At 42.8% G+C, this 12,721-nt stretch overlaps 2 protein-coding genes across 2 annotated transcripts in view; one reads left to right on the forward strand and one right to left on the reverse strand.

Moving 5' to 3' along the window:
* The window catches only part of LOC306654886 (uncharacterized protein C15orf39), a 381,506-nt gene that overhangs the window by 315,970 nt on the left and 52,815 nt on the right, over positions 1–12,721 (forward strand). The gene's annotated exons all lie outside the window — the stretch shown is intronic.
* Positions 4,482–5,528, reverse strand: IMP3 (IMP U3 small nucleolar ribonucleoprotein 3). The gene has a single exon (XM_079118678.1). It carries the CDS (start codon positions 5,435–5,437, stop codon positions 4,883–4,885), a length of 555 nt encoding a protein of 184 aa, XP_078974804.1. The 5' UTR covers positions 5,438–5,528; the 3' UTR covers positions 4,482–4,882.

Genomic DNA, 12,721 nt, shown 5'->3' on the forward strand with positions numbered 1-12,721 from the left:
AAATAAATAAAGAGCCAAAGCTAGCCTGGAACTTGAGATCCTCCTGCCTCATGGCCGAAATTACAGGCGTGCACCACCATAGCCAGTTAGGCCTGTGCTTTGCTTTTATTTTGGTATCAAGGATTGAACCCAGGGGCACTTAACCACTGAGCCTCATCCCCAGCCCTTTTTATATTTTATTCTGAGACAGGATCTCACTAAGTTGCTTAGGGCCTTGTTGAGTTGCTGAGACTGACTTTGAACTTGGGATCCTCCTGCCTCAGCTTCCCAAAATTGCTGGGATTAAAGACATGCACCACCACACCCAGCAGCAAAATAAAAAAGGGCTGGACATGTACTTCAGCGGTAAAGCCCTTACCTAGCATGTGTGAGCCTCAGAATTCAATCCTCAATTCTGAAGCAGATACCCTTTAAAATTAAAAGCAACTTCCTGGTAACTGTTTTTAAGTCCTCATTCTAAGGATAGATGCCAAGGAAATGAAAGCTGACAAATCTCTAATTAAGCACAGTCTAGCTAAATCTATATGTTTTTTGGTTGGTTGGTTTGGTACTGGAGATTAAACCTAGGAGTGCTATGCTACATCCCCAGCCCTTTTTTAAAATTTTCATTAAATTGTGGAGGCTGGCCAGGCATGGTGGCCCACACCTGTAATCTCCATGGCTCCAGAGGCTGAGGCAGAAGGATCACAAATTCAAAGCCAGCCTCAGCAATTTAGCAAGACCCCTAAGGAACTTGGCACGACCATCTCAAAAAATAAAAAGGATTGGGGATTTAGCTCAGTGGTAAAGCACCCCTGGGTTCAATCCCCAGTACCAAAAAAATAAAATTGTTAATCCTGGCCTTGAATTTGGAATCCTCCTCCTTCAACCTCTATAGTTGCTGGGATTACAAACCTGAGCCACCATGCTTGACTTAGATGTTATTTTACGGCATTTTTAGCTTTAGGGTTGGTGGAAGCTAGTGATCCTTCCTCTAAGCTTGTAACACAGGTCTACTTCATGCTTTGATTATAACCCTTGCTGCTCTGCCACTGTAGCTTACTTTAAAACTGAAAATATTTTTTTCCTTCCTCTTCTCCCCCTCCTCCCTAACCATGGGGAAGCAAGATTAACCTTCCAGTCCTAGGCCAAATTTTTTATCCTTTGGCTCATGACCAGAAGAATGAAGGAATCCACATTATGGGGCTAGCACCTGCAGATCTAAGCAAAGGATCTCTCAAAGCTACAAATGAATTATGACTCCTGGAGTTTAGCCTTTGTATCTCCTCTTTAAAGGCAGAATCTCTCCTGACAGAATCACAGCTTCTGTGACAGGAGTTCCCTGTGTATTCTCCTTTGCTAGCTAAGCACTAAAACTTTTTCCTTTTTCTTAAAAACTTGTCCTTGCTATTGGATTGGCACTGGGGATAAGGACAGAGCTTTTAGTATCAAGCTTAATGACACATTCTCAAACCTGACATGGTGGTTCATGCCTGTGATCCAGTGACTATGAAGACTGAGGCAGGAGGATCATAAATTCAAGGCCATCCTCAACAATGTCATGAGGCCATGAATCAAAATAAAAATAAAGGGCTGGGGATGTACCTCAATGGTAAAGCACCATGGGTTAAATCTCCAGTGTCAAACCCACCTCCCAACACAGATTCTGAAAGGTTTACCTAATAGTCAAGAGAATGTTAAGTCAAATACAAAGGTTAAAAGTAAAATGGCTATTTTTCGAAAGGGCCTGAGATAGCTGATAACCCTCTTGGGATTTTTTTGGGGGGCGGGTAGGATTTAACCCAGGGTCTCACACATGCTAGGCAAATGCTCTACCACTGAGCTATATTCCCAGCCCTTTCTATGTTTTAAAACAGGGTCTTGCTAAATTGCTGAGGCTGGCCTCAAACTTGTGATCCTCCTGCCTTAGGCCTACCCCGTCACTGGTATTATACCACGTGCCACCGTGTACCATTCCAGCTGATAATCTCCCGATTTGCATTTTGAGCTCTGGGTACTATGTATCTGTATGGCCATGTCATTTTTGGTTGTTCCAAATGCTTACAAAGGGTAGAAGTGATCGAAGATCATCTTCCAGGCAGCAGTTGGAATTGTCCAGTATCCTAATGACCTCCAGACTCCATTTCCAAAGCTCTTTCAATGTTGTTTTCATTGTGATTTTCCTTTTATTTTTGCGATGTTAAATTCTATGACATGTATGCTTAACCACAACACAAAAACAACTAGAAAATGCATTAAGTACATTATTCTTTGATTATAAAAAAAAAATAATAATAATATTACCTTGAATTTTCTAGTTTCCAGCTGCTCAGGAAATCTGGTCCATTACTCAAAGCACTCCCTCTCCAGTAAGAGCCCCCACCCTATTACTCACTGGCCCAACCACGGTTCCCAGGCAAATAAAGACACTCCCATCAAACATGACATGCTAAGGGACTAAAATGACCTCCCAGAAGCAAAGGGCAGACCTCTGTTTTGGCATGGTAACATTCTTTTGATAACAGTACAAGTGGTCAGTGGCTATGGAAAATATTGTGATCATGCTTCATAACGGTAGGACCTTGGGAAACAGCACAAGACCTGGCTTCACTAGTTGCATTGACCCTTCTGGAAGTCCTGGGCATCAGAATGAAGGGGAACCCAGAGATGACCCATGTGTAGGAAGCCAGCCATTGTATTTCCTATCCTCTCAATCCCTGGACCCAGTTTACTTCAAGAGAATTTATAAAGGTTGTATCTGTGTGGGTCATGGTGCAGGCTCCAACTACTCCAAGGGGTGGTCACTGGAGGGTCTGCCTTCTAGAGCTACCTTATTCTCCCTCCATGAGATCCACAAGCCTGGAAGTCCTGAGAATGCTCTTCCAAATGAGCAGAGACTGTGTTCAGCCACTAGAGCTGAGGAGTCAGATTTTTACACTAAAAGGACAACACAAAAAAATATGGCCTTTGGAGTCACATGAGCTTGGACTTGAACTCCAGCCTTGGACAAGTTCTTGTCCCATTTGTTTTCCAAACTGAGAATATGGATAACAACATTTACCTTGCAGAATTTTGGGGAAGAGTAAATGGCAGCTTAGCAGAGGCAGGATATCGTGTTAATTCCTTTTCCTAACTTGAACACCACCTTTTCCCTGACACCTTCCAGTTTAATGTTTGCGTCTGCCTCAACCCTTTATAACAGCATTTTGCTGAGATCAATCGCATTGCCTAATGCTGCTGGTTTTCTCTGCTGGCTTGGAAACTCAAGTTTAGAGGCTCTTTTTATACTGACTCACACCTAAGGGCCAGCTGTTCTGACAGATAGTCTGTTTGCACAGCAGCCCAGGGCTCATGCATGCTAGGCAAGCACTCTGCCATTGAGCTATATCCCCAATGTCTTAAAAGCAAGTATGATTCCAGTCTACCACTTACTGGCCATGCAATCTCAAGATTTTGACCCATCTCTGCAGCAATTCTTTTATCTGAAAAGGGAAGACTAATTGGATTTCCCCACATCATAGGATTGCTGGGAGAAGTAAATGGATTAATATAATGCACTTACAACTGTATGTATCATATAGAAGCATTTGCAATTATCATCTCGTATCACCACCTTGTTTCTTCACTAAACGCTGCTTCACACCTAGAGAAGTGAAGGCACATGTAAAAGCCCATCTACTAGCCTCAGCATTCTGTTTATTCTTCTTTTTAAAGCCCAGAGTAAAATTTGGTATGCTCCCTACTCTCCCTTTTAATTCTCTACCACTCCATTTTTTGGAAGGAGGGAATTGAGCACATGGGCTGGCATATGCTTAGCAGAGCTCTATCACTCCTGAGAACATGTTTCCAGGAACCTCGTAGGCCACTTCTAACCGCTAGATGGCCAAGTTACAGGGTGATTATTTAGAAGCAAACACTTCAGCCCTCTAATACAGGATTTCCTGGGGCTGGGACATCAACAGGAAATCCTGCAGAGAAGAACTCTGCCAAAACACTCATTCCAAGGGAAGGATTGGTAAAGCAACAAATTTGTCCAATCCTGTACAACATCCTGCAGTTCCACTTGTGGCTGGTTAGACCTCACACCTACAGAAGGGCCACTGATGATCCTACTCCTCTGGATTCCTGGGACAGAAAGACCTGTAGATATATAAGAAAACCATACGAAAAACTGCATTTACAAAGTGGTTGGGCCATTTATTAGTACTAGGAAAGTGTTTCTTTACAGGAGGAAGGGAACTCTGAACATGAAGGTCTTCCTTTCTTAACTTTTTGTTTTTTGCTTTACTGGGGATTGAACCTAGGGCATAGCAAATGCTAGGCAAGCACTCTTCCACTGAGTTACATCCCCAGCTCTTTTATTTTAGAGACAGGGTCTTGCTAAATTCCTCCAGGCTGACCTCCAACTCATAATCCTCCTGCCTCGGCGTCCAAAGTAGCTGGGATTACAGGCGTGTACCACCAAAGTCTCACCCATTTTATGCAAACTTGAGCCCAAACTCTCCATATGTACAAAGTTTAATCACGATCAGGAACAAGTACTGGAGTTAAATAAATTCAACCAAACATTCCTAGTACAAAACGATAAAGGAAAGAGAGGAGGGGGCAACGTTACAGCTTTTACACAGTGCTTCAGGCAAAAAGAACTAACAATCCCCAGTGTAGCACAAAACTGCTTCCCACTATCTCTCAAGGTACAGTCATTTAATAGTCAGTAGTCCAAGTACTAAGAAAATGTCCTGTAAAACAGGAACAACCCTCCCCACTCCCGCCTCGGTGACCTGCAGTTAAGAAGCCAAGTTTTGAAGAACCCAAGACCTGTACTCTTGGGAAAGGCACTCAGAATCTCCAGTATGAGGCCTCAACTCCCATCTGTAAAAGGCAGACGCGGAGATAACATCCGCTAGGCATCCAAATCAAAGTCATCGCGCTCCTCATTGTATTCCAGAACATGTCTCTTGATCTTGGAGGAGTCGACCCAGGTAACAAAGTCCTCCATGCTGCGAGTGACAAGGAAGGCAGGATCGGTAACCACATCTGGGCCGACGCGCACGTGGCCCTGCTCCACAAAAGCCACGGCAGCCTGGAGATGCTGTGCCATGCGCAGTTTGAGGAGTACTGTGGGAAGGCGGCGGCGGCAGAAGGACGAGGCAGTGACGAAATCGCAGAGCTCCAGCGAGCCGCGCGTGGGGACCAGTCCTAGAGCATACAGCTTGTCCAGAAGCGCAGCCGAGGCACGCACGCGAAACGGGTCACGCTCTGGCAGGTCGCGCAGTCGCCGTGCCAGCTCGCGCACCGCGCGGCTCAGCTGGTTGTAGCGCGTGTAGTCTTCGCGCCGCTGCAGCCGGTAACGCCGCAGTACGCGCAATTCGTGCAGGTTGTGGTCAGTGACCTCCCAGTTCAAGAAGTCCACCTGCTTCAGTAGCTTCTGCTCATGGAACTTAAGCTTCCGCACCATGATGGCGGCAGCCGAAGGACCAAGGAGCTAATCAGAAAGTGCGTTCAAGCGCCCGTGGGACTTCCGCCCCGGCGCCAGAAGACCAAGTCTCCCTGAGATCCCTAGGCCAATGAAAGAAAGGTTCGAGGTCACGCCCCCCAACCCTATTGGTCAGACTTGGGCCACATCTTTGCATCTGTATCTCGCGTTTCTTCTCTATTTCTGGTTGGCAGGGGGAGGGTTAAGAGGCGTAGCTGGTAGGTGGCGAAGGCGAGTTTAGAGACGACTCTGGGAATCTTAGTAACAGAGGTTTCGTCATCTAGTGCAGTAACAATTTCTTCTCAGATGTCTACCCTTTGGGGACTCTCAGGAGAGGCTTTCCCGGAAAAGCCGTAGAGGCCAATTCCGGGGAAGAGGGGTGATTACCGGCTCCTTCAGTTGGGTTTACTGCGCTCGCGGTTGTTTCAGTCACCCCGTGGGGACTTAACAGAGCGGGCGGTGGCGGTGGCCGACCGAGTAGTCACGCCTTCCGCCAGAGTCTGCTCGGTCTTTGACCAAGCGAGCAGAGCGGTTGCTCCCTGCCGTATAGGGCTGGACTGCACCAAATTCCCTGACCCCTTCTTAGAGCTTAAAATCGGTGTCTGTTGCGGAGCTGTCTGGAAATCCTTTCTTTTTCTTTTCCTTTTTGTTCCCCATCCCTCGCCCCGCGGCATTGGGTATTGAACCCAGGGGTGCTCTGCCACGGAGATATGTCTCCAGCCCTCGTTTTATTTTGACATAGGGTCTCACTAAATTGCCCAGGACTGGAACTCGCCATCTTCCCTCAACTTCCGGAATCGCCGGGATTACGGGCGTGTGCCACCGCGCCTGACTGGAACCCTGTATTTTTAACGATTGCCAGGTGATTCACGAAATACACCGAATTTGAGAACCTTGGACAATCAATACAAGTCCTAACCCTTTAGTCTGGCCTTAAACGAATTAACCTGGGTGAATTTCTGGTCACCGAGTACTGAGTTAGTTTAATGCCGTTTGGGCTAGTTCTGCAAATTTTATTTCAGCGTAGCGCTGGGGAACTAACTCCCTTTAAAACCAGGCCGTTAACGCCATCTAGCTTCTACGCTGATCATTTTGTTTTTCATTGTCTTTTTTTTTTTTTTTTAATGTAGTATTTAATGTCTCGAAAATATATATGTAACATATAAGTTATGTGTAATGCATACTCATGAACTCAACAGCAAGTTTAAGTACACATCACTAGAACCATTGAACCCTTTCATCTACCTAATTCAGTGTCTCTCCCTCTTCCAGAGGTAAAGGTATCTCCTCTCCTGAATTTATCTTTTTTTTTTTTTTCTTTTTTGCTGTGGAGGTGTTAGGGATCAAACTAGGAGTGCTCTACCACTGAGCTACAGCCCCAGCCCATGTGGTTTTTAAATTTTGAGACAGGGTCTTGCTCAACTGACCAGGCCATTCTCAAGTGTGTGATTCTTTGTCCTCAGCCTCTGGAGTTGCTGGGATTACAGGTGTGCACTACCATGCCCTGCTTCTCTCCTGATGTAGTGTTTATTATTTCTTTAAAAAATTTTTTTCATCATTGTATATACATGCCTAGAACCTTTATATATATATTTATACGTACACGCTCATGCACACACACATTATTTATTTTTGGTGCTGAGGATAGAACCCAGAGCCTTACTCATGCTAGGCAAGCATTCTATCATTGAGCTGCACCCTAACCCTGTTTATTCAGTGTACCCTGTGGATCAACAGAGAGTTGGAAATCAAGAATCTTGGGCCCTATTCCTGAACTAGAGAATCAGAATCTCACTTTAACAAGATCTTCAGGTAAGTTGTGTGCACTCTGATACTTCAGAAGTGTTCTGTAGAAGCCAAAAACACTGGAGTTTGTTATGTATAGCTGTAATTGCTTTTTTCGCTACTGTGTAATAGTCTTTGCTTGACTTATTTATTAATCCATTTCTGTTGGATTTGTTATTGTTGGATTTCTTTGGAGGGACTGTTTTCAGCAACACTGCCATTGACATTCTTATACATGTCATATGTTGCATATATGCAGTAGTTTCCAGTATACACTGGAGGAGAGTTGTTGGTCAACCTTACTAGATATTGCCAAATTGTTTCCAAAGAGGTTGTAGAAATTTATACTCCTTTGAGAGTAATAAGAATTCTTATCAGTGCTTGGTTGTTTTTTGTTGTCGCTGCTGTTGTTTTGTTATTGTTTTGCGGCACTGGAGTTTAAACCCAATGGTGCTTTTTTTTTTTTTTTTTTTTTTTTTTTTTTTTTTTTTTTTGTAGCAGGGATTGAACCCAGGGGTGCTTAACCACTCAGCTGTATCCCCAGCCCATTTTTGTTGTTGTTGTTTTGTTTGATTTTGAGACAGAGCCTTGCTAAGTTGCTCAAGACCTCACTAAATTGTTGAGGCCTGCTATCCTTTTGCCTCAGACTCCTGAGCGCTGGAATTGTAGGCCTGCCTGTGCCACCTTGTCCAGCTAAACCCAGGGGTGCTTTACCACTGAGCTATATCCATAGCCCTTTTTATTTATTATTTTGAGACAGGGTTTTACTAAATTGCCAAGACTATCCTCAAACGTGCAATTCTACTGCCTCAGTTTCTGAATTGCTTGGACTACAGGCATGCACCACTGTGCCAGGCTTGGTTATTAGTTTTTAAAATGTTTGCCAATGTGGTGCATATGTATGTAATGGTGTTTCCTTTCTTTTCTTTCTCTTTTCCTTTTTTGGTACTGGGTTTTGAACCTAGGGGCACTTTACCACTAAGCTACCTCCTCAGCCACTTTTTTATTTTGAAACAGGGTCTTGTTAAGTTGTTAGGGCCTCACTTAGTCCCCGATACTGGCTTTGAACTTGCTTTTTTTTTTTTTTTGGCAGTGCTAGGGAGTGAACCCAGGGCCTTGTGCTTGTGAGGCAAGTACTCTACCAACTGTGCTATATCCCCAGCCCCTGACTTGCTTTTCTTTAAATATTTTTTTTCAGATGTTGACAGACCTTTATTTTATTCATTTATTTATATGTAGTGCTGAGAACTGAACCCAGTGCCTCACACATGCTAGGCAAGCACTCCACCTCTGAGCCATAACCCCAGCCCTTGAACTTGCTTTTCCCCTGCTTCAGCCTTCTGAGTCACTAGAATTACAGATGTGTGCCACTGTGGGCCCAATGTGTAATGATATTTCACTGTGACTTTAATTTTCATTTTCTTAATGAATAAAAGTTCTATGTGTTTCTTCTGCTGTTAAATACCTCTTCATGTCTTTTGTTTATTTTTCAATGAGATTGTGCAGTAATTAGAATAATGACCTCCTAATGATGTCCACCAGGAACTTGTGAATTTGTTACTTTACACTACATAAATGATTTTGAAGATATGATTAAGGATCTTTATTGAAATAATGGATATTGTAATTGCCTAAATTTAATTCCACATTGTATTTATAAATTATAACATCACTTTCTATCCTGTAAATATATATAATAATTTAGCAATTAACAGTGAAAAATTTAAATTAAAAAAAAAAGGATATTGATAGGGGGATATTATCCTAGTGGGTTCCATGTAATCACAAGAATCACAGGAGTCCCTATAAATTAAAAATGGAATAAGAAGAGTCAGGAGATGATAGAAGAAGCCTGAGGAGATTGCTGACTTTGATGATGAAAGAGGTCCAAAAGCCAAGAGATGTGGGCAACCTCCAGGAAATTGGAAAAGGCAAGGAAATGGATTATTCCCTAGAGAACCCAGTGAGATCCACTTTGGATTTCTAGTTTCCAGTACTGTAAGATGATAAATTTGTATTATTTTAAGGCATTCAGTTTGTGGTTATTTGTTATAATTGCAATAAGAAATGACTATAGGTTCTTGACTTTTTTGTGTGTGTGTGTGGTCCTGGGCATTGAACCTAGATCCTCTAACATGCTAGGCAACTGTTCTATTCTATCATGAAGCTTCATCCCCAACCATTTCTTTATTTAGGTACTGGGGATTGAACCCAGGGGTGCCAAACCACTGACCTATACCCGCAGTCCTTTTTTTATTTTTTGAGACAGTCTTGCTAAGTTGCTTATGGCCTTGGTAAGTTGCTGATGCTGTCTTTCAATCTGTGATCCTCCTGTCTCAGTCTCCTGAATTGCTGAGATTACTTGTGTGCCCCACTGTGCCCAGCCCAAAATGTTTTTTTATTGGTGGGTGTTGATTATACATGATGGTTCCCCATATATTTTTTTTATCTGATTTGGTTGACTCTTCAGATGCAGAACTTCTGTATCCTCCTACAGAAGGCCAATGGTAAATTATGTTAGCAGGTGACAAATGTTATGTAACAAAACTGAACAGGATATAGTAAATAAAAAGGGATAGAGGTGAGGATGTATTTCATATATTACAGATACATTTTATTTATTTATTTTTTGTAATGGGGATTGAACCCAGGGAAGCTTCATCACTGAGCAACATTCCCAGTCCTTTTTATTTTTTATTTTGAGACAGGGTCTCACTAAGTTGCTTAGGACCTTGCTAAGTTGCTGAGGCTGGCCTTGAACTTGGAATCTGCCTGCTTCAGCTTCCCAATTTTACTGGGATTCCAGGCAAGCACTACCATGCTGTGCATGCTCTGCAGTTTATAATTTTAAATAGGGTATGCCAGCATAGGTCTTGCTGAGAAAGTGCTATTTTATAGTTAATACTTGTGCATATTCAGGGGAAGGAAAAGCATTTCAGGAAGAGGAAATAGTGCAAATACCTTAAGATAGGAAAGTGCCTGACAAGCCAGAATTACAAAGCTGTCTTGGCTGGAACATAGTGGGAAAGGAAGAGATTAAAGGGTATCAGATAACATAGAGGCTTCTAGGCCCTTGTAAGGACTTTGTAGGGGTTTTTCTTTGTTGTTGTTGTTTTTTGTTTTAAAATTTTTTTTAGTTGTAGATAGACACAATATCTTTGTTTTATTTATTTATTTTTGTTTTATTTATTTATCTTAGTTTTTTTTTTTTTTTTTTTAATTTTGGTGCTGAGGATCAAACCCAGTACCTCACACGTGCTAGGCAAACACTCTACCACTGAGCTACAACTGCAGTCCCCTTTGAAGGGTTTTGAGTAAAGAATTGACACCTAACATATATGAAAAGGATCATTTCAAAAGCTGTATTGAGAATAGACTCTAGGGAGGCAAGAATGGAAATACAGAGACCATCAGGTGGCTACTACAGTGATCCAGGTGAAAAAAAGGCAGCTGGGACCAGGAGAGCAGTAGTGAGATGCTGATAAAAGAGGAATCCCAGAAGCCATGTACAGTGGCATCTGGGTGTAATCCCAGCAACTCAGGAGGCTGAGGCAGGAGGATTAAGTCCAAGGGCAGCCTATGTAACTTAAAAAAAGGGGCTAGGGATGTAGTTTAGTGGTAGAAGGCCATTGAGTTTAGTACAACCACTAAAAAAAAGGAAAAGAAGAAAAGACTGGGCTGGGAAAAAAAAAAGGGGGGGGGGGACATAATTAGCAAATATGTTAAATATATGGTGTTCCATGTTATGAGCCTAGATGAGATCATCAAAGGAATGAATATGAATGGACATGGATGAGGTTGGGCATGTTCAGGGTGGTATGGTTGTAGACTGGATAGAAAATACAGGAAGATCATTGTTGTCACTCTAGAGAGATAGGCATAGTGGCACATGCCTGTAATTCCAGTGACTGGGGAGGCTGAGACAGGAGGATCACAAGTTCAAGGCCAGCCTCAGAAATTTAGTGAGGCCCTAAGCAACTCAGTGAGACCCTGCTTCAAAATAAAACATAAGATTGTGCTCTAGGCTTCACTCTCATACTTTGGAGTCCTGTGTTGCTCGGCTGTGCAGGTGCTGAAGATCCTTAGGCCTGCTCGTTTAAGTGGAAATGCAGACATTCAGAGATGTGGCCATTGATTTCACTGAAGAGGAGTGGGAATGCTAGCAGTCTGATCAGCAAAACTTATATGGAGATGTGATGTTGTTAACTACATAAACTTGGTCTTTCTGGGGGTCTCCCTAAGTTGCTTAGGACCTTGCTAAGTTGCTGAGACTGGCTTTGAACTTGTGACCTTCCTACATCAGCCTCCCGAGTCACTTGGATTATGGGCATGCACCACCATTCCTGACTGGACTTAACACTAAAGGTCATAGCTGCTGAGTGCTACCCCAGCATAGTTGTCACTCACACAGGGGCATCATCAGCAGGGGTCACTTTACTGCTGACATGCTTCATATACTACGGGAATAAAGTCAAAGGAAGTGAAAGAGTTGCAGATTGAGGGGCAGTGGAAGGGCCAGAGAGCAGAAAGCACAGGCAGAAAAGTCACAGGAACCTGAAAAAGTGGCTTGCTGCAGTGAGAAGTGGGTGGCACCAGGCATTGTACACCTGGGCCACATCCCTCCACGCTTCTGGTACTGGAACATACAAAGCATTCTCATGCCTGTGGTGAGCTTAGACAACATTTTTCTTGAGTCTGAAGAAATAAATGTAAAAAACAAAATAAAAACTAAAGGATATGTGAACAGCAAGCCCTGTGGATGAAATGGGAGAAGGCAACATCAATTGCGTAACATCCTTTGTCTTGGACTGGCCCACAGTGAACTACATGGCCACTTTTAGACCTCTGGATTAAAATCCATGAAACTCGTGTGTCAATAGGGGAAACCCCTGGGTCACTTATTTTGGTGTCAACAGTGATTTTAAAAGGGTTTAAAGTACCAGAAATATGGACATGAAATAGAGTGGTAGGACCTCTAGGAATCTGCCTCCTCTGCATCCCCCTTTTCTAGTGCGTTGTTGCTTGTTTTACACATTGAGCTTTTACGCCTCATAGTCTTTTTAACTTACTAAGACAGACCTACAATAAGTCAAATTTTATAACATTTTGATTGCTTGAATAATTAGTTCATACTATTTGTATTTTTAACCAAATGGTTTTTAATATACAAATAGAATGAATATTACAAAATAAAAAAATAAAACACAAAAAGGGTTGGGAATATGATTATGTGATTCAGTGGTTGAGCATCCCTGGGTTCAATACTTGGTACCAAAAAAAAAAAAAAAAAGCCCAGAGAGAAGAAGATGAACCAATGAGGTAGAAGGGAAACCAATTACAGTATGGTCTCTCCAGTGCAAATGAAGAAAGTATATTCAAAAGGGAGGAGGGGGTTAAAATGCTAGTAAGAGGTTGAAAAAGAGAACTGAGAACCACTGGGATCCAGCAACACCAAGGTTACTTGGTAAAATATTTCACTAA

This window comes from Sciurus vulgaris (assembly GCF_902686455.1).
Source record: "Sciurus vulgaris genome assembly, chromosome: 2".
NCBI lineage: Eukaryota > Metazoa > Chordata > Mammalia > Rodentia > Sciuridae > Sciurus > Sciurus vulgaris.